This window comes from Oreochromis aureus, linkage group 4, assembly GCF_013358895.1.
Source record: "Oreochromis aureus strain Israel breed Guangdong linkage group 4, ZZ_aureus, whole genome shotgun sequence".
NCBI lineage: Eukaryota > Metazoa > Chordata > Actinopteri > Cichliformes > Cichlidae > Oreochromis > Oreochromis aureus.
In genome coordinates, this window is record NC_052945.1 from 8,151,514 (window position 1) to 8,173,914 (window position 22,401).

The 22,401-nt window shown below is 40.2% G+C and overlaps 1 protein-coding gene across 1 annotated transcript in view; it reads right to left on the bottom strand.

The window, feature by feature from the left end:
- Positions 1-266: 266 nt before the first annotated feature.
- The window catches only part of lasp1 (LIM and SH3 protein 1), a 30,742-nt gene continuing 8,607 nt past the window's right edge, over positions 267-22,401 (bottom strand). Inside the window, exons 2-7 of the mRNA XM_031732372.2 lie at positions 20,699-20,793; positions 14,610-14,694; positions 8,767-8,874; positions 5,388-5,466; positions 3,929-4,026; positions 267-3,732 (exon numbers count right to left, since the gene is read on the bottom strand). Of these exons, the coding sequence (XP_031588232.1) occupies positions 3,559-3,732; positions 3,929-4,026; positions 5,388-5,466; positions 8,767-8,874; positions 14,610-14,694; positions 20,699-20,793 (639 nt within the window). The 3' untranslated portion in view covers positions 267-3,558. The remainder of the gene's footprint in view (positions 3,733-3,928; positions 4,027-5,387; positions 5,467-8,766; positions 8,875-14,609; positions 14,695-20,698; positions 20,794-22,401) is intronic.

Below are 22,401 nucleotides of genomic sequence, written 5' to 3' on the forward strand. Positions count from 1 at the left end.
TTTGCTGATTAAGGGCCTTGCACACCTGTGTAGATATTCCTCTAAAAATCATTAATAAAACATTATTTACCTAAAATTTCCAAATAGCAAAAACAAATCTAGATTTCTTTCAGACACAAGTGAATTCAGGGTTGCTCAATTTCAGCCTCATGTTCATTTATAGAGGTTTAAATTCCCCTAAATTCCCATGGAACCCCCTGTAAATTATTTTTACATTTGCATTGCTATTCTTGTGGCCAAGTGAAGACACTGTATAGACAGAGCAGTCTTGAGAAAAAAAATGACATTTTATTGAATCTGCAGAATCATAAGTACAATTTGAAGTGCTGTATCAGGGCAACAGGAGATGATATCAGGTCCTTAATCTGAGGATGTATTCAGAGTGTTGAATACATGTGTGTGTCAATATGCATATGGTATATTTATTTTTTTTCTTTAAAAAAATAACAAAATTATATCAAAAACAATTTAAGATGGAATGCACAAAAACTGGTCTGAATGCTAAACCTGCAATTGTGGATTATATGATTTCACTCTGCAAAGTCTACAGTATATAACCAGTATCATAGAAGCAAGGGATGATTCATCAGAAGAGCAGGAGCCTACGATGAAGGCTGGAGGAAAGAGGGACTGCAGCAGGAGGTTGGACAGCATTAGAAGACAGAAACTGAATGGAAGCAGGGTTATGATATGAAGTTAGGGTTCAGTAGTGATGCCAGAGCAGAGGAGCGGTATTTGGCGCAAAGAGGTTAACTCCGGACTAAAATCCAGGTCAGACAAACAACTTGCTGCCTCTCACAGACTGGGAAATCGAGAGGATCGCCACCCTCAGTCGCCCCCTCTCCCCCAGCCTCGCAAGCTTACATCTTCGCACACTTAGATTTGACAGTGCCTTAACAAATCCATCCTGAGCCACACTTAAACAACACTGGCTGTCTTTGGCCATTCCCCCCCCTCCCTCCCTCATTTCATCCACACCACCACCTGACAACAATCAACACACTTGAGATAAAAGAGTTTGGACTGGACGCAATCCGGAATCTACCAGTGTGAGTAGTTTTGTTAATAATTAAATTTGAGCAAATGCACCATCAGCCAGGAACAACAATCATTTCCCCTCAAAGCCAAACCACAAAATTCCTCAATTTACCCCAGAGATACACACAACCGTGAGCTCTAAACCAGCTTTCCGATCTAGCGTCTGTTTTGCAAATATCCTGTTGTCGAATAGAGATTAATGCAAAATGCAGGAAAGATGCTGTACAGTGTGTTCATTCGTTCTCATTTATTAGAAGATTAGAAGAGTCTTTTTTCTAATTCAGTGACTTTTTTTTTTCATGACATTAGAGAGTTTGATTGTTCAACACCAACTGACAACGTGCATCAACCGTGAGTCAGCTTTTAAAAAAATCACAGAACTTCTCCACATTCACAAAAATATTGAAACGCTTTTATCTGCAGGCAAGCCACTTCCCAGAGCACCGTGACCTGTAAAAACAATTCCCCCTAACTTACATTTATGATACATATACAATTGTACAATGTCATCTAGCTACATAGTGAGAGCCTTGTTTCACTTAATGAAGCCGAAATCCCCTCCCTCCCTCCCCGCTCCCCAGCTCCACTGTAAGGATGCCCCCACCCTGATCGCTCATGTCTGTGACAGTCACAGTGCATCACAGGAGAATGAAACTGCAAGAAAAGGGGAAAGGTGCATAAGGTCAGGGGCCTGTGACATTATTTACACCATGGAGGAATGGCAACAATAATGACAATTTCACGCGTTATGGCTTTAACAGAAATACTGTGTCGAAGCCTTTCTGTGGAAGAGCCAGCAACGTAAATGCTTCATTTTACGCTCAAGAACCAGCAGTTTCAACATTTAGCTGCCAGCGAACGGGGGCTGGCTTGTAGTTGGGATTGGCCTGCCACATGTGCCGCCCTTTAAAATGAACGGAGCATACAATAAAATCTAACTTTCAGGTGTATTTTAAGTGATTTTTTCTAAATTCTCCCTTTCTTTGAAGCTGCAGAACAATGAAACGGGCGCTGTCCTGAAACTCCAAGTTAATTATCCCATGACTGATCTAATACTGTGACTACAAGAGTCTCCATAAATACTCCTTTTCTGTCTTGCAAACTGAGTTGCTGGTTTATTTATTAAATACACAGATCTGGTTTTTTTTCTCAAAACAAACATCTAATAACATCAAGGACAGTTCAGGAAGAAAAGAACGAGAAAAATGACAACATCTACCACAGCCATAAATTCAAAAATGTCTCACATTAAATGAAAAAAAAAAAAAAAAAAAAGACTGGAATGTACTCTTTCAAAAACAGTGGAATGAATTTCAAATAAAATGATTCACAATATCGAGTTGTGCTTGGCCTCATCTTTTATAAATGATTTCTGTGATGGTGATTCCTTTTTTTTTTTTTAGCAAAGGGGAAGAGCCATTTCCCCCCCAAAACAGCTTAATCTTGATCACCATATCTTTGTCATTCTCACAGGACTGAAGGCATTTAGGCTGCAAAATCAGGAATAAAGGTGTGTATACTGTACATGCAGGCGTGTGTTCAGTGTAACTGCAAGAGAAAGACTGATGAAGTCCCCTAACGTGTCCCTGATCCCTCCTGTATCCAGGAAGCCTGTGTAAGGCTCTATAGGAGGTGCTCTACAGTTAGGTTATGATTCCAGTTTGACAACAGCACAGTGCTGAACATGAGGGTGCCTACTTGAGCAGACTGGCGAGATGTGTGTCCATCTATAAATATATTTAAAAAACCTCTCTGTTAAGACTGAAAACTGGCTGACTGATGCAACAGCAACAGCGTTGGAGGTTAAAGGAATGTACTCAAGTGAAAAAAAGTCACGCTAAGACAGACTGAGATTCTATACACTGTTTTTCCAGTCTGGCCGAGATCACGCTGCAAAATTAAAGAAAGAAAAAGACAAATAAATGGGCCCATTAAAACGCCACTCAAACACACTTTGAGCTAGTTTCTTCACTGAATTGTGTCTGCAGGTTTACTCACTTCAGGGATATCTTTTTGAAAAAACCAAACATTTTCTTCTGTATTTTTGCATATTTTGGTGGCAGGATTGCTAAGTGGCGTAGCTAGGATGGAGCTGTGTGACACGGCACGGACCCCTGACATACTGCAATGAACTGTGCATTCATCTTTGAGGACTTTCCATTCCCACTTGCAGCTGCATGAGAGTGGAGTCAGGATGGGGACAAAGACAAAGAGGATGACGAACATCCAAACAGAGAGACATCAGCACAGACGGACGAACAGAGAAGCAGGCAGGCAGATAGGCAGACAGAAGGACAGACGGCTAGATAGAGGGTGTGTCTGTGGCTGGCGAACAGTGAGAGCAGAGCAGGGATGCATAAGGGGAAGGGGTTCAGGGTCTCTCAGGGCAGGTTAGGGAACAAGAGTAAAAATAAGAGAAAGCGGCGCTAAGATGAGATGGCACTGGGCTTTTCCTTTCCTACTTTCCCTCCCTTTCTCTATCTCCTCCTTTTTCTCTCCCTCTTTTTCTTCTCCTCTAGCTCAGATGGCCTCCACGTAGTTGGCAGGCAGCATGCCCTGCTGGCCGGTACGCTCCACGCGGCCATACATCCAGCCTTCATCAATCTGCTGCACGTCTACGATCACATCTCCGTCCATAAAGGAAACTTCATCCTCATCGGCGGCAGAGTAGTCATATACTGCCCTGTATCGCTTCTGTCAGCAAAAAAGCAAAACAGAATGAGTTTGGTTAGTTTAAAAACGAGTAGCTGCGGTTATAGTCTGCTGAAAATGAGCTAAATCATCTTGGAAAGAATGTGTTTTGCTTTTTTGTTATTAAATTACAACAAATCTTCTGATTCTTGTTAGGTTTTGGAATCGGTGAATTTAATTAGGAGAGTGAAGGACATACCCCAGCACTGGGAGGCGGGGCAGCGGCTGCCTGGCGCACTGGTTCAGGAGCAGGATCATAGTGGTAGTTCTGAGGGGCTGCAGGCTGCTGGTAACCACCTGGTGAAGGAGTAGAGGGATAATGAAGGAGTTAGAATGATAAGTAGTACTACTTATGATTGGTGCTTTAACCTACATATAACGTCATTTATGACCCAGGCTGTACACATATGCTGCTCTGTGATATTTTTAATCATAAAAACTAGCATTAGCTTCTGCTACCTTGCAAATTTTTACGAGTACCATTGCCACTCAAACCCATTACCTTTTAAAATGTATTTCTTTTTTAGCGGTTCTAAAATGAAGAGAAACTGTTTTTTCAGAAGCGAGAGACAATAAATAAATTGTGTAAATAACGGTCATTTTGTTTGTACAATGCCATATTTGCATAAAAATGACAGAACTGTAATTAATTAGATTGGAAAATTAAAAATGTTCTCCTGTATAAAATAAAGGGGTCAGTAATGACCGCACTTGGTCATTTTTGTTGATAAAGGAACTGGAGGGTTTAAAGGCTTTAAAAACATTACACACAGTAGGTTGCACATACATAAAGTACACAACTACACAATTCAGGTACACAACCCATAAATAATTAGATAAATAACTATAAAAACTATTAAATACATGTAGAAATATTGAGGCGCAGGTAAAAAAAAAAAAAAAAGCACTGAGAAAAAAGTGACTGCTGAACAGTGAGAAAATGTAAAAAAGCTGCACAAAGGCTAAATTCAGGAGTTTGCAAACATTGACTCAGTACAGTCTATAATTAGGCATTCATTTCCATGTATTTTCTATGCATACAAGCTGTGTATTTATTGTTTGTTCGTGCAAAAGCTCGTTCACAGTGAATGTTTAAAAAAAAAAAAAAACCCTACATGGCAAGCCAAGACACGCATGCAATGGCTCTTGATTCACAACCGTCTAAACAATGCCCTTCTGTGTAAAGGTGTAGAACTGGCACACGAAATACAAATAGGAGGCTGACTAGTCATACCTCTTCACTTACTTCCTAATGCTGAAAGCACTGTTCTGACATAACTGTTTGCATTTATTACTGCAAAGTTTCTGTGTCAGAACTTCAGCAAACAATTGTTTGACTTGAGTAATGAATAAAAACAGATTATGTACAATTATGATTGCAGCTGTGATTGTGAAATAGAATTATGCTTGCAGTAATGTAGTCATTTATGGCTAAGAAGATTAAAAAGCAGAGGAGTGTAGTGAACACCTTGAGCTCTTATAGCCTCTGGGAGGGAGGAACCAAGCACAGACAAGCCAAGAAACCTAAAGAAAAACGTAACGCTTTTTGTTCTCTAGTCTAGTTCAGACTCCAGCTACACAGACATTTGTGTGGATTCAGACGGTGCTTTCTTCACTTCTACTTCTCTGCTACATTTACTGCTAATTGCTGGTCATACCTGCACTGGGGTTGCTTGGCAGATGTTGTGGACCCTCTCCTCCAATCTTCTTCTTCTCAAACTCCTCATGGTACTTAATCTGCAATGCACAAACACAAACAGGTCATTCATGAAGATGAGGAATAATGCACCTTCTCTTAGGAGATTCAAATCCTTTAAAGTCTTTTCTAGATTCAAAAAGGACTTGTAGCTATATACAGTTCCTTTTCTATCCACCAGGGGTCTCCCACTTGCTCTCTAGCTTCTCAGTGTCTGTGGAGATAGGTGGGGCACACTGTTTGCAGCAAATGCTCAGGGAAGCAGCTTGATGTTGAGAGGAAATGACATCTCAGGTACCGGAAGCAGTGTAAGAACGTAGGTGTATAGCAACGGCTTGTTGACACATCAGACAGAACAGGTGAAACATACACACAAACACACACACACACACCAAAAAAAAAAAAAAAAAAAAAAAAAAAAACAAAGAGCAGAGGACTACAGAGAACAAGTCACTCAAATCCCCGAGTCTTACACACTCACTTGGAATGACAGAGCAAGATTCAAAAGGAACTACTGAGAGGAAAAGGAGAAGGGTGGGGTTGTATGACTAAGCATATGAAATGGAATCAAGTTCAAATCAAAGTACTACAGTCTCAAGTGTAAGTGAATAGAGAAAAAATAGATTTTATTCATTCTGTAAGCCATACGCTGAGTTATAGCTGAACAAAAACAAAAAAGCAGCACAATTAGATGTTTAGGCAGACTTCATGACCATTTCTCCAGCCAGTGCGACAAAGGCTGTGTTCAGTGTTGCAAAATCAAACAGGCAGCACTGATGAAACAGAAACTGAGTGACTGCTCTATATAACCCGTCTCCTTATTACCAGACTGATAACAGACTTACTCAACAGTTCCTTGGTCAAGATTTACAACCCTGTATTCTGTTCCCGCTTATGCCCCGGCTCAAAGAGCCCACTGTGCTGCTGGCGTCAGTGAGGAGTGTATTCACCGACTGGATGGGATGACGGAGTGTTTGTGCAAGGACAGTGAAGCGAGTGACTGGGAGAACACAGTGGCTATTCTCAAGTGCAATATGCTAAGTGAGAGTGTGTGAGAGAGATTATTTTAGTTTGTTTTGAAGAAGCAGGTTGAACAGATGGTGTGTTTGTGTGTGGATTTACAGGACTTGCCCTAGCTGCTGCTGAACTACCCCCGACCATCCCCCCCCCCGATTCCTCTCAATCTTTGCTGGTGGCAGGAGAAGGGTGGACCAAGAGATGTGGCAAAGAGAAGGGCAAAACAGAGAGATGAGACTAGAAGAGGGTTTATAGCTCTTTGTTTCTCAGTGTCCAGAGAAGAGAAATAAAAGACACACACAAAAAAAAAAAAAAAGAAAGACTAATGCTCATCTGCAGTGGCTCCTTTATGATTGGCTGTGAATGACAAATTGATTGCAAGCAGATGTCTCGTTTATCAGCTTCAACTAAAACCACTTCACGATGCGCCTAAATCTATCCTTCCACAGTGAAATTGTGGCTTGTGTGTGCGCCCATAAACGCATATAATATATGTGTTTGTTTTCCTGCTTTGCAGACTTCCTTAATCTCCAACATGCAAGATCTTCATCACATGAAAACAGTAATTATCCATCACCCTCCACACCAATTATGCCATTAGCAAGGCCAGTACAGAGCTTGGTATGTATGAAGAGGTGCGTTTGTTTTGTGACTGTTTCACATAGAAATAAAGGTCTTTACAGCTGACTTAAGCAGATTGGGGGACACAAGGTGAACAATATAAACATTTCTACATTCCTGTTGTGTATTTACAGAGAAATGGCAAATCAATAACAAGGGCAGAAGGAAAGTGAAGGCAACTGGACCCAATTAAAAGTGATTGGGAGAGAACTCCTTTACCATGTATAAGGAGCAATGAGAGCAAGTAAGAGGACAAAAGGATGCTTAAAAGCAACAATATGCAAAAAATTGTAGAACTTAAGATCTTAATCTGGGGAAATTCTCTGAGGCATGAGCTGGAGGAGGCGAGACCAATTAGGTAATGTAGCAGAAAATTATGACAAAAATAAGCCACGTTATTCTGGTGGCTTCTAAAGAAAAGAAGCCTTACTTGCTAATAAAATACAAAGCTTTTCTTTGAAGCATAATGACTAAGCTTTTAAGGAAATCAAGTTTGTTTTTAGTTTAAAATTAAAAAAAAAAAAAAAACAACTTTTTTTTTTTCATATTTTCTGCCACTTATTTTCTCCACTCTGCTTCATCTCCAGCACTCGCTAAAGGTCATGTAATATGTGTTTAAGGTCACGTCATTATGCGCTGAGATTATTTCTAAAACTGTATCAAAACACTCATCTGAACAGAGATTGTAAAAATGCTAATAAAATGAAAATGTATTGTTGTGATTACAGCCTGGCGTGGCACAGACAGCTGTCCACTGGGATTTACAACAGTTGTTTTGCAGGTGCCTGTTATCAGGATTGGTGCTGTTGCTCCTTCCTCAATATAAATTGCTACATTTTTAACAAATTATTTGTTTTGCTTTCTTTGTACAATTTTCTAATTTCCCATGCTGCACTCAACAATCATGGCATGCCCAGTTGCCTAGCATTGCTCATCCACTAGTAAGAGACATTTTGATAAGCAGGCTGTCATATCTTAAACCATAGATGACTAGATTAGATCGATAGATGCATATAAAGTGGTCTTTATTTTAGTGAGATAGAAGATGAATAATTATGGGAGTTGTAACTGAAACTGGGAAGAGTGGAGAACCTAGCGAGTTAAGTAACACTGTAGCTGTCTGAGGAGACTGACTAAGTCATGTGAACTCCAGAGTGGACTAACTGAGTCCGGTGGATTCTCAAGATTCTCAAAAGTCTTTAGACGTCGTGCCCGGTCAAGTGGAAAAGGAGGTAATGCAGAAATATAGATTTTTTTTATTTATTTATTTTTTTAAATCGTATTGGCTGATCTTAAATCTTATGTTGTGGTAGCCATCCACAGTGTTCTCACTCAATAACCAGACCGATTCCAAACATTTTGGTCCCAATTAAAAATTTACACCCAAAAGATTAAAAATGCCACCGCTTTCCTTTAAAGGAGTGAAATCAGTAAATCTTAAAGAACAGAAGAGCCGTTTTCAGAGTACTTCATGTAGACCAATCATCCTCCAGAGAAGAAATCCTCAGTTCAATATTGGCAAAGAGATTATAGTCACACAGGGAAACTAATCAACACAGAGCAGACTGGCTTCATACCAGGCTGTCGGGGTGGGGGGGAAAACACAGAAAGAGCTCCAAATATTCAGTCTGCTTTATTATTAAGATTTTGAGAAATAAACAAACAAGTGGAGTGAATGGAGTACTTGTTTTGGTGACACTTACATTGCTGATTTGGTCCTGCGTTTTCTTAATTCTTTGCATCTCTGGTGTGTCTGCGACCACGCTGAAACCCTTCCCTTTATTCTTCTCAAAATCCTCCCTGTAAAGAACCTGGACAACAAAACAGGATCATGTTAGAAATAAAGGCAAGGTCAACACGCAAGGCAAATTACATGTAAAATGAATTATACATTGACATCAACAGTTTCAGTTTAGTGAGTCAACAAGGAAAATCCAGCAAATGCAGTGGAAATGGTTATTTATAGATGCCGTGACCTAAATACTTTCAACAAATCATATTCAACATTTTGAGGATTCATAATAGAGACTTGGTATTTTCCTGCACCTCTGAAATTAATTTACAATTCATTTAAAATCGTAAAAAGTAAAAGAAATTTAAAAATCGTGAAATAAAATTCTTGGTTTTGCTAATGCACCGGTGCTGAGTTTTGCTGAACAAAGCTTTGGGTTGATAAAATTCTTTGGAAGGAAGAAAATTCTTTTATTGGCAGCTCGATCACAGCTCGACCACAGCTCAACAACATGAGATGGACTAACATGATAATGTTGACAAGTCGTCTCTGGGAAACTGACATTCGTTTATATTTTGCATCTTCTTCCTTGGGTATTTCCATAAGGCGGCTAGCTGAAATTTAAAGAAATGTACCAGATTCTACTACAATAGCAGCCCAAAGCTACACACCGCCTCTGAGGCTGAAAATTCCCTCCACACCACACATGATTCGAGTCCCTGGATCCAGAGGGATATCCGAATGTGGATTATTTTGTGATATGTTCTTGAGATCGACAAGATGTTTCACATTTTTTTTCCTTTTTTCAGTTTGATATGCACACAAAAAGCACTCCAAAAATTACAGGGCACAAACATCGACAAACTGGATCAATCACATTAACTACTAATTATACTTTTATGACCATTTGATTGTATTAGTTTACTTATATTTCTCACTATAAAGCAGAAGCTTGACGACAATACAACAAAGTTGCTTTGGCCTTTACTAGTCAATTTTTAAGTTTCCTGCAGAGGTTTGTAAATTCAATAATCTTGTATGCATCAAGTAGGCTCTCTGTTTGTGTTGTATGCACAAACTGAGTAGGGTTTGCCCTGCATATATTGCTTTGTCTTCTGTGGTGACGTTAACTTCCTGCCTGCTTGAGTGAGTGAAGGCCTTACATGCAGGACGTGGTAGCAACCATATATGGGTAAAATGAGAGGTACTGTGCAACAAACAGTGTCAGCGTGTATGTGTGTTATTTTCCAGCCTTCCCACCCTATTCTGACCCTAAGGGGCAGAGGAGGAAACGTCCTGCCCATGCAACGTCAGATGAGAATCAGAAATTGCAAAGCTCTCCCTCACTGCTACCCTGTGGGTGATCACTCAAAGCCACAACCACATACACCACTTAACAAACCTGAAACAGGAAAACACATTTTATTTCTGAACTAAAGCTGTAACACATTTGAGCGCTTCTCTCTGTCATCTTTTCAGAGAATTTTAGACTCCACCCCCCACACTGAAACTCTGTCCCTGCCTCCATGGTGACTGCACTGATTTCCTGCACTCCTCCAAGACCGAGGGCGCCTGCTTGCACAGTCCATTACCAGGAAACAAAGCTTCACCCTTGCATCCTCTCCCCCAGATATCCACATAACGTCTGACACTGCTCAATACAGTGACCAATCCTCCCTCTCATCTCCCGAAGCCTTGTGATGACACAATGTTACTGTGATTCACAGCTAATGTGTGCGAGTGCGTAGGTGATGCGCTGTAATTGGTTCATATCTGCCGTCACCCTCGGTGTGACGTCCACTGAGAAAATGAGGCAAAACTATAGCTGATCCTCGTTCAATGAGGAACTGTATACAGCTTTGAGGCATGCGCACGCAGATAAGCCAAGAAGAAGATTAATGTGACCTCGACCCATCTTTGTCCGTCATTCCTTGCTCTTCTCTGTTTAATATGTGATTCCCCCATGTTTTTTTATTTCTCAAGCCTGTCTCCTTTGTCTTTTGGGATCTATGCAACAGCTTCTTCTCCTCCAATCATACCTCTGCTTTCTTTCCCCACCCACACTCTGCTCTTGCTGTGCTCCTTTTTCATTCATTCATATTTTACTGCTTCAACGGCAACATCAGTCATCCCATAGAGCTGGGGCTTTTCCTCATTATAATCTTTCTCGTTGCTTCTATTTGCATTCCACCAGCCTTCCTTCCTAAGGGAATTTCACTTTTATCTCTTACTCTCTCACCACACACTCCTCCTCCTTTCTGGTTGGTGCCGTCCCGTCTCTTCTCTTTTTCCCTCTCCCCTTGCTCATGTGCAATTCATAGCTCTTACTCTCCTCCTTCCCAATTCGTTTCTCTCTAGCTTTTTCCTCTTTTTCTGTCTTGTTTCTTTCTGTCTTCCCACCACAAAGTCTAGTAATGAGGTGTGACAAACCCTGCTACCATAGCAATAAGGTTTCGTAGCAACGCAGCAGCGGCAGCATGGTGGTGGTGAGGGGTTAGACAGTTACCGATCTCCACAAACAAACCTCACCTCAACTTTAATTTGATGACACAGAAACACCTAAAAAGAGCCCTTAAAAACACAACTTTAAGCTCAAAAGATTCAGCAGTTAACAGGAAGTTTTTTCTTTAAGGGTGTCTGCTGAACTGACAGAATAATCAACTCCTTCAGCTAAAAAACACAAAAATGTCTGCACGGAGGTGACAACTTTGCTAAAGGGATTTTAAAAAAAATAATCTTTTTGACAAATTTAAAGCTTATGTGATTTTTTCCCCCTGTGAAATCATGTTTTCCTGTCCACTGTGACATTAAACTGCAAATGAGAAGAGAAATAAAAGTCACAACATCCCACACTACTCTTTGTCCATCTCAACCTCGATAAAACTGAAATTCCTGCCCCCGAAACTTCCACCGAGGAGGTCAGTGGTTAAACTGACCCATCATCACCAGCAACACTTTTCCTTTTAACTGAGAAAATCAAACCTTTACCGTCACCCAAAAACTTGGGTGTACACAGTTTATTGTAGCTCACTTTTCACATCTACTTCTCAGTGCCCAGACTTCTCCTTATACAGCAGATCTGCGAAGACCTTTTTCCTTGATCATTTTTCACATCCAGAGGCACTTCTAAGGTTGTTGCACCTAAATCTACAGTTCATCAGTTCAGCTGACTCAGTGGTTCATTTTAAAACACCTGCTGAAAACTCGTTTTATATGGTAGCCTTTCATTAAACATCAATTTATATCATAAATAAGAATTCATGCTTGAATGCATCTCTGCATTTACTGTATTTAAGGGACATTTCTGATGTTTGTGTTTCATTCAAATCGTGAAGCATGTCATAGCTGTTTAAGAAATGCTATACAAAATTTTTTTTTTTTATTAAAATTCACCCATGCACTAGCATTTATTATATGGATCTTATTGGATAGAGTAAACCATTAGCATAACACTCTCTCTCTCTCTCAGTATTATGGAGTCTTTGTGGGGGCTGTTTGGATGCACAATCCATGTAGAAAAACACCATCTGTCCCTCGATTCCTCAGTCATCCCCCTCCCCATATGACCGCTATCCAAACCCCTATACTCTGCAAAACCCCCTGTCACATACACATCCCACTCATCTCTAGTGTTTGAGACCGACTTTTGGATAAGATATGGATAAGCCCTGCCTGCCTTTCTGTACAGAACTCTCTTCTACAACAAGCTGCAAAAACAAGCTTCTCCTTCAGGTTTCCTGGTGGATTGTGTGTCGTTTTCTTTCTCCAAAGTAAAGAGGCTTCTACAGCTGTACCTCTCACATAGTTTTTTCTAATTAGAGACTAAAACTGTGCTGAAAGATTTGTTCTAATCTTTGTGTAAGTCTGCGTTAATGTGTTTTGTTTTTTGTGTTTTTCTGTGCTTACTTTAGTGGACTTAGACAAGTTCCTAGAATTCTATTATAGAAAGCCCAGACATTTTACCATTATTTGGAGAAGTGAAACTGAAAATGACAAATTTTAAGGCAGCTGAATGCCTACTATAACAAGTTTGTGGACAGAGAAAATAATATATTAAACGTATTCTATCTGTGATTTGACATCCAAATTTAACTGCAAGCAGTTCAAGAGTACAACCGACTTTAGCGAGCACAAATCTCCCCGACTCTCTATTATAGCTTTCTCTTTTCTATTAAGGCAATAACGAATGACCCAGTTAAGGAGGATATTTTGGTCAGTGAGGTTTCGTTTTATTTTTTTTAAACTTATTATAATTCATTTGGGTGTTTGTAATTTTAGCAACTGCAAGAGCAACCTTAGTGTTTTTTGTGGTTACAAATTAGACCAAGATAAGCTACTAATTGCAGAAAAATAGGAGCAGAGAAACTGGGTAGATCAGTGAACCCTGAGTGGAAAAAAAAGCTGTACAACAAGAAGTATTCAAACTGCAATAATAATTTGGTGTGGTTTTAATAGGACAGGAGTGCTGGCAAATTGTATCCACATCAATATGCTATACTATAAAAGCGCAAAAATGTAAGTCCATATAATCCAGTTTTTAACCATCATAAATCGTAAACAAAAGGCTATAACACATGAACACTGGTGAAGGGGAATCCTCAAACAAGCAAGTTTTTAAAAAAGGCTGAGATACTACACCTTATTTTCTCCCCCTTTACATCCTTCTACAAACACACTGAACACTTTTAACCTAAATGTTTTGAAACAACTGCACGGACAGCGTCCAGCGCAACAGTTTGCCCTTCTTGAACCAACTCACTTTGTATACTGCTAAACTAATCCCTACTAATATAGCATATTTGTTTTAGTAGATTTACATTTGATATGAATAATTAGCAAAATAACTAGTAACCAAAGCTTAAACATAAAGGTAATGGAATAAATTATCTTGCCCACTTTAAACACTGCAAAGTAGGTATCACTGCTAGAAAAAGAGAGGTTGAGTATAGCTGTCAGCCTCCAGCCTAATTTACAAAAAAAAAAAAAAAAATCAGCTAAATTTAAACTATTTAAAATAAGCAGTTAGTCTTTTGTTTAGTGGACGTTTATGGGAGCAGGTCAAACGCTGACACAATAGTATGCTCATGTTTTCAACCCAGCTGTGGCGGAAGTGGACAATACTTTAGACTGCAAAAAAAAAAAAAAGAAAAAAGAAAAAAAATTCATGAATTAAGGGAACAACAGAAACAGCGGTTAGAAAAAGTGGGCAATTTGATGTGAACTTTGTTGTAGAGTGTTGTTTGACAGGCACTGGATGGTGGGTATAATGACGTCCTTAAGCAAATGAGCTTACATTCAACGTTACAGCCATAAATGTTGCAACGTCTTCTTGTCTAACAAGACTTTCTTTTCAAACCTCAATAAAGGGAAACTGAAATTGTTGCAAAACACATTTAAGCAAGGCCCCTTTTCACATGTGCCAATCGGTACATCTTTTCATTATAAATGCTGAGTTGTTTCTGTTCTAGTTTGTCTCCAGAATATTCACTTTGTCATACAATTGCATGACTATGGGCCTCCCAGCTTCAAATGTGTTACTTGTGTCAATTTCATGCTTGATTTCTCAGGGCTTTGTTTTAAAGCTGTGAGCATGCAGACGGACGCTGAAATGGAGCAAGACTGAATATGTTATCTGAAAGCTGGTTGTGTGAAAAGACTTACTACCAAGTTTAAGCATCATAGGATTTTTCAAATTAAACACACAATTTCTACTGCCTCTTCTGTACAAACACATGCCACAGTGTTACACTTGGTATGTTGTACAGCTGACGTTTAGTTCAGCAGTGAATATTATGGATATTCCCAATGGGTTACCTGGCTCTGTATCTTGCTCTGCTGTTTGAGGCGGAGGTTCTCTGGAGTGTCAGTCACACAGGTGAAGCTTGACTTGGGGTAGTGTCTGTAAAATAAACACAGAACAGCAGAGATTGTAAATATATAGTAAACACACACACAGGCAGCTGCCAGCTTCCACTGAGACTCTCACTGTGACGCTCAAGCCTAGAAAAACAGCACAAGTCAAGCAGTGTGCAGTCTGTGGCCCCACTCTGGGGTCATTTGTTATTCAAGGTGGTCCTGAGGTTGAGTTAAGAGCCCCTGCATACAAAAAGCATGTCAGTATAACACACAACGCTCTGTCAGTGAGAGCCAAGGTACTCTGAGAAAGAGGAAACTAGGTGGGGGCTCAAGTTTGCAATGTTTTGTGGCGAGCCATAGCAGGTGTGAAAAAAAAAAACCCTGACACATATAGGCACACTAGAGGAACAGCATGCAACCAACACAGCAACAGAGTCGAAGAGATCATGGACGAGTGTGAACGATGTCATAAGCAGCTCCTTTCAGCAAACCGCAAAGGGACCATTTTTTTCCCCCTCAAATGATTCTGGGAATCTTCTTGGCAGTCTCAGATCCTTAACAACCATTGGAACTCCAGCTGCTTAGGAGAAAATGCTCTGTTTGGAAAACATACAGCAAATATAAATACTGTTTTGGTCAGAATAAGCATGCTCACATGCAGCACACCAAGCAAAAGTTGTTCATTACATACTTACATAATGACTGCATGAACTGCAATCACTAGTTAATGTGTGCATGTGCATATATGTGGCATAACTCAGTGTTTTTATACACCGGAGGCTTTTGAGTACAAGTAGCCTTCAGGTCCACAAATAATTGTGCCTGCCAGTTCAGTGTGGTCCTTAAGGCTGCAAAAGAACATGGCAGTAGTCCAGCAGGAGCGGAAGAGCCCAAACAGCTTATCTAACTGCTCATATGAACTGAAGTTCCCAGCCTGCCTCTCAGCGCTGGGTGACCTCGAAAAATCTTTAACCGGTCTCCATGCCTCTGGGTAACCCACTTAGGCAATATGTTTACGGTTTCCTTGACAACAGCTAATTACAGTATACGCCAGCTAATTTTAAAAAGGGGCAATTTTAGAGAATGGGAAGTAGAAAAAAGTAGTCAGATCTGGACAACAGCAGAAACTGGAAGTTGGAATTTCAACCCAAACAGCGTTTCTGTGTCCATCTACACACAAAGGTATATGGCTCTCAATTTCCTGAAGCGACATTTATCTACACATTTAGATGTAGTGGTTTGCTGTCCTAACAGCTGAGGCTAGGTGAGCTAATCAAATCATGCAAATTAAAGTACACTTTCACTGCTCTCAGACATACAGTGATAAAAGCAAAAAGGCATTTTCCTATAGAAACGCTCTAACCTCATTTGTTTATCGTACACAAGCAACCCTCTTCACAGCTGAGTACATACATTAATTACCACATTAAATCCTAAATTAAGGAGCGAAAAAAAGCTTATGGTCTAAAGCGAAAAGGCCATGGTCCTATTGCTCTGTTTCTTTTAATTCATCAACAACGTTACAGATCCTTGACCCTATATAAATATTTTTAAAGAATCTGTCCTTTTTATAGCAGTACTTAGTACATACTAGCAATTTTCTGAGAATATGCTAGTTGCCTATTTGTATGGAGAAAATTTTACAAACTGGCTGCTATCAAGCATCCCTACAGGTCATTTTACAAGCAATTTGTTCCTTAAATTTGTCCCGGTATGTGTGCCTTTATCAAAGCTGGGAAACTAATATGTGTTCTTTATTTCTAAAGCTGGGCGTGTCTAGTTTTCACCTGATCTGTGTTAACTGTGTTTATGTCACCTTTGTATCTGTAAACTGTTGCACTCAGGGCCATTAAATTTCAAATACAAGCTTAGTGACTCAGTGAGATCTGAGAGGTGTGTGTCTGTCTGTCCGTGTTCGTGTGTCTCTCTGTCGGTGTGTGTGTGTCTCTCTGTCGGTGTGTGTAACTAAGCTCGTGATTCTGTGCAAGTTTGAGGCTATGAATGAGTCAAAAGAACACTCATCTGTCTGTCAGCTTGTATAACAAGGTAATAAGTTGCGAACGGGAAGGGGTGACACATGCACAAATGCTAAACAGGGAGTGATCAAAATGGAGGGGAGTGGGGTAGTCAGGAGGCCACGCATGTGTAATCACACACACACACACACAAGCTGCCTACTGTGATGGAGGAGAGGCCTGTTTGAATAGTGGAACCAGGAGATGTTGTGGCCAGCTTGACCCTGTGAGACCTGGAAAGGTTGTAATGAATCATTCAGCATGAACATTTCATCTACATTTACACAGCATCCTACTCAACAAGTTCAATGCCTGACTGAGGGGCAGCTAACTGTGAAATCTGAACAGCAGTTTCACAAAAATAAACACACACACACAGTTGCACTATGTGCAGCAGATAACAGTCTCTTTGTCAGTCAGCTTCCAGCATAAAAATAAATCAACTTGAGTTATCTTGTGACAATGGACAATAGGGCTAGACAATAAATCAGATTTTAATATCAATTACGTTTTTTTTTCCTGCATCAATTATGAACTCAAAATAATTTGATTAAAAGGATTACTTGTTCACATCCATTTTTCCCATGAAGCTCTCATTTCTACCCCGTGCATGACCGTGGCCTAGGACTTTCTTTACCCCCATCTGTACCCGGAAACATTCAAACAGTGGAGGCGAGCCAGCAAGGACTAGAGGTGCTATTGTGAGCCAGGGTCAATCATCAAAACCTAACTAACTAAAAAGAAAGGTTTTCAAATGCAATATGATTTGGACTGTCATACCGACCAAATTAATGGTAATCATTATTTTCACTATAATCAGCTACAGTGTGGCAATCAAGGGGATTTTTTTAAAAACTTGTTACATTTGTAAATTAATTCCACACTATCACCATTATTATTATTTTTATTATTACATTAATGCAAAATTTAATGTAATAAATTTCTAACTGACACCTAGGACATAAGTTTGCAACTCTGCACTCTTTGGAATGAATGAGCTTGTAGTACTTATTAAACGTTTCCTTTTGAAAAGTTTCTCTCAAACTCTTTGAGGCACTGATGGTGTGTGCTTAGCCGTGTGTGCGTTTGGGGGGGATAGCATGGTGAAAAGCAAAGGGGGTGTGCCGTTTTATGCACATAAAAATGTAGATATATGTATCTAGTATCTGTAAGTCCAAAGAATATGGGGGGAAAAAAAGTAACAAGAGCTAGACAAATGGAGGACTTACAGTTTTAGTTGTTGAGCTAATATACACCCACTTATGGTCAAGAGTTACAGTAATCTAAATCGCTCATTTTATGTAAACACAGTATGTATTATGGAGGGTGGTTATCGGTTATGAGCGATCTCATGACTATAGAGACTATAGAGAAAATTGCCCAAGTCCAGGGGAAGTAAGGAAATTGCATTGTAAAAGATAACAGTAAATCAAGGAATCGTGAGATGCTATAACAACACTGTGTGATGCTCAAATTAATATCACATCAGTCATTAAGGTAGTATCCTATTATTTGGCTCCTTTAGTCTCTGGGGGGAATAATAAATTATCCTCTCTACTTATCCTCCTAAATCTCCCACAACCATCTAACTATCTAACCAGGGATTCTCAGGGAGGAGGTGGATGGGAATACAGAGAAAATAAACAGCGCCTATATCACTTACTAAGGACAAATATAGAGGAGTAATGATAAAGTCGTTATCCCACAGAATAATAACAGGGGATGCGAGCTGCATTCCTTTCTTGAAGTAGCAGCAAGCTCTTCCACTGATGATGTTTACTCAAACAAGGCTGTTTTAAACAAACGGAAAGAGGCATAATAAACAGGCTCTGAAGGGCCTCCCTGCCTTACCAAGGGAACATCGGAAGCAGAAATTGGGAAAAGAAGAGCCCACTTTAATTTTTAGTAAACAAATGGGATAGTAGAATGAGATGTCACCTGCTGTAGGAGGCCAACAAGCTAAATATAAATGTGAATGAAAGTAGTGATAAGAGTCTTAGTTACACACTAAAACAAGAACAGATGTTTTACGACTAATAACAATAGTTAACATTACCACATATTATCATCATATATAAGCTTATAATTAGGCCTACAAACAGGTGTTTACACTCATTGTTGCATAATTAGACCTCTGCTTTAGCTGAGGTCCTGCACAGATAGGCTAACAATTTGCTGTAGTCATGGAAACTTAAATAATCAAAAATCACAGAGCTGAAATTAAGCCAACAGGGAAAGTCAGAGGAGGCACAGTTGTACGGGTATACAGCACCTGTATGGCTTTATTTTAATTGTATTTTAACTGTTCTGCTTAAATTGCAATATTGATTTATATACAGGTACAACACAAACTTAGATACTACGTAAATGTTTCAGTAGGAAAAGCTCAAGTATTAACTGTTAAACATCAATGGTTCAATTCATTTTAGTTGGCTCAGTTTCAAAGTCCACTATAGCTTGGAGCTATTGTTTGTTGCAGTAAGACCTTTGCTTCTCCTGTTAAAAAGGGTCAAAATATGAGGATAGATACACGTGTCTACTGTATAAACCGGCTGACCTACACAGCAGTTTAACCCAGAAATGATTTGCATTTAAAGGCAGGTTTTGCTTATCACATTTGTCAGTTAATCATTTCTAACTCGCTTTCTCAGGTTAAATCGCAGCTTCCCAAGTAGTTAGACATTCCAACGTTCCAACTGCAGAGAAGAAAGGGAATCAGATTCAGATCCATGAACAGAAAGACAAGGAAACTTTTTTTAAAAATGGCCACACCAAGCTGCCAACACCTGTATTACCTGACAGGGCACATGGTTGCTAGCAGCTTATGTGGAAATAGAAATTTAAAAAAAAAAAAAAAAAAAAAACATGCACAGGCCACAACTTTTAGCAGCCAAATACACTGAGAAGAATAATGTGCTTTCAAAGCAAAAAATGAAAGCGTAACATTTAGACTTTTCCTTAGCATTTGTATGTTTCCACCAGTCCATCAAGTTACAGTTTACACCCCTGTCTGTCTGGACTGTGCAGTTTTAATCAAATTAGCAAATCAGTTCAACTCTTGGGTTTCTTACCTCAATTTCTTTTTTTAAACAGGGTGGGGCAGAGAATTTCTCAAATGCCTTTCTTACTCTGTTTCTGCACCAATACGCGCCATGACATGAAACATATGACACGTTTGTCCCTCCAGCTGCTTGAGAGATAATGTGTTCATAAGAACGGGATATGCAAATTCCTTCTGACTTGACAGTCATCTTGAAACCTCTGGGCACTTACTTGCAGTTACTTTGAAGCATTTTAGCTCTGGAATATCTTTATATTATAATGTCTATGTCCACCCCCAAAAACCGCAACAAACAAAGGTTTTAATCACAAAGGAAGCTAAATCCTACATGTCACTGCTGAAAATAATAAGCATACTACTTCTATTTTCACACTGAAGTTGAAAGTGACAATGGCAGCATGTTGTCTTGAGTCATTTCCTCAACAATAAAATGGCAGTTCAGCAAAAGAGCTTGTCAGAACATGAAGCCACGCCTCCTGCCTTCATTCCCTCTCTGAACATCCACTCAAGCTCTCACAAACACACACAGAGGAGAAGAAAATCATTATAAGTAATGAGAGAGGGGAATTCCACAGATTCCTGATGAGCCTTTAGTGTTTAAGCGTGAGCGGACATGGTAGTTTTCATAGTGTCCGCCTGTGTCACTGTAGAGGAACTTCAGGAATTTCCTTTGTTGATACCCCCCCCTTCCCTACCGAGGAGAAGGCAGGGAGGCACTTTCCCACACCACAACAAGGCGTTTTCTCTGAAGGGGGAGCTGGAATAGTTACAGATAACCGGCAAGGGAGGGAAAGAGGGGCCTTAGTTGGGTCGCAGCACACACACACATACACACAGTCCCATTTCAGGCTGTGGACAAATTAAACACTGCTGTCACTCTGTCTTAGGGATGCAAGCTGAATTGCTTGAGAAAAAAAACATGAGACATGTTCACTGACACACACAAAGTGATTAACTTAGGGACAACTTACGCATTGCAGTATGGTCTCTTCTCGAAGCCTTTGTAATTCTTCATGTTTAGAGTCATTTTGCAGACCTCGCAGCTGAAGCATCCTTTATGCCAATACTGTCAAAACAGAGAGGACACAATAAGTTAAGCAAGGAGAGTTTGATTTATTTTACTTGTATACAAAGAGACGCTGATACATCAGCAAACAGAGGGAAGTGAACTGACGGAGTTAAGACAACTGTTAGGCCTGTGTGAAAAAAGTGAAGCAATGCAGTTTTGCGTCAGCTGGCACCGAAGAGTCAGAAACAAAACAACTTCTCCTTTGCTAGCAAACTGTATTTGCTATTTATAAGCAGGTCTAGCTACTCCTGTGTGAGCGAAAAAGGATAGCTGTACAGTTGATGTGTTTATTTTCTTGTGGTCACAAATTTTCACACCTTTACTATTAGCGATGAGGTTAAGTGCAAACAACGGAGCGACATACATGCTACAGAGACTCTGCTTGGTGTGCAGGCCACTCTTCGACTCCCCTACCATTGTCATAAGATGTTGTGCCTCCATCTCCCTAGCCACCCTTTCTCCCTTCCTACCACCCACTCGCCCTCATGCCTCTTCTTCTTCACTCTTCTGGCACTGGGCTGATTTGCAGCCTGAAGATTCAGAGAGAGGGACTGAAGATTGGAGAAAACTGAGAGGAGGGAGGAAACATGAAAGTAAGGAGCTGGAGAAAGCAAGAGGAAGGGAGCATGTTTGGGAGGGGTGGGCAAGAGAAAGAAAACGCCAGACAGTGAAGCAATGATCTGGCTGTTCCTGCTATCATCAAGGGAATGAAGGGAGGAGTGCAGAGACATAAAGAGAGAGTGAGAGCGAAAGAGTGAGTCCTTATTAACATGGCCTTGAGGCACTTTGCCATCCCTCTCTTTCTTTCACCTACTCTTTATCACTTTCTACACTAACTGCCCATACACTAAACACTAGTCTTCCAAACAGACAACAAGGAAAAGATGATTCAAAGCAAAGGATAAAACCACAGAAGCATATGGACATCAGGTTCTGTTTGCAGTGCAATTTGATGTGTTACAGGGTGCTTGGAATAAATCACTATGATGTTGAGGGTATGTACGCTGTAGATTGACAATGCAATCCTCGCACTATTATGAATGGAAACATGCAGCACAATGAAGGCTTCAGAAACTATCAAATCAAAAGATATGGCTTCAGGTTGATTTTGATATCAACCTTTGTTCTGTCTGGATGTTAACAGCCCACCCAGAGAGGTGTGTACTGACAACAAGCAAGTGTATGAATGTGTTTGACATGGGTGTTTGTAGCTGGGGGTAAGCAATACTGTACTGAGGCATACAAAAGAAGCAGCACACAGTGGAAATCAGGCCTCGGCTCTCCTCAGTGGAGCTGTGATCCACAGCCAAACACACTGTGCCAAGCCTTCGAATGCAAACTCTTTATCCCACTACAACCCAGCTGAAGCCTGAGGGAGCTGCAGATGGACACATCATGTTACTTTTTCCTGCTCTTCATTCTTCTGTCTAGAACTGTAATGGCAAATCCCTTCACAAACACCAGCATACTGCAAGCAGATTCCATTTCCTATACCTTCAGCTGATCTGCAGCTGTGCTGGCAGCCATCTTTGCAGGTTGATCTACTTCCAACGCAGCAGCCCAGTATCATAGTCACTATTATTAGTCTCTATTATTATCCCGTCC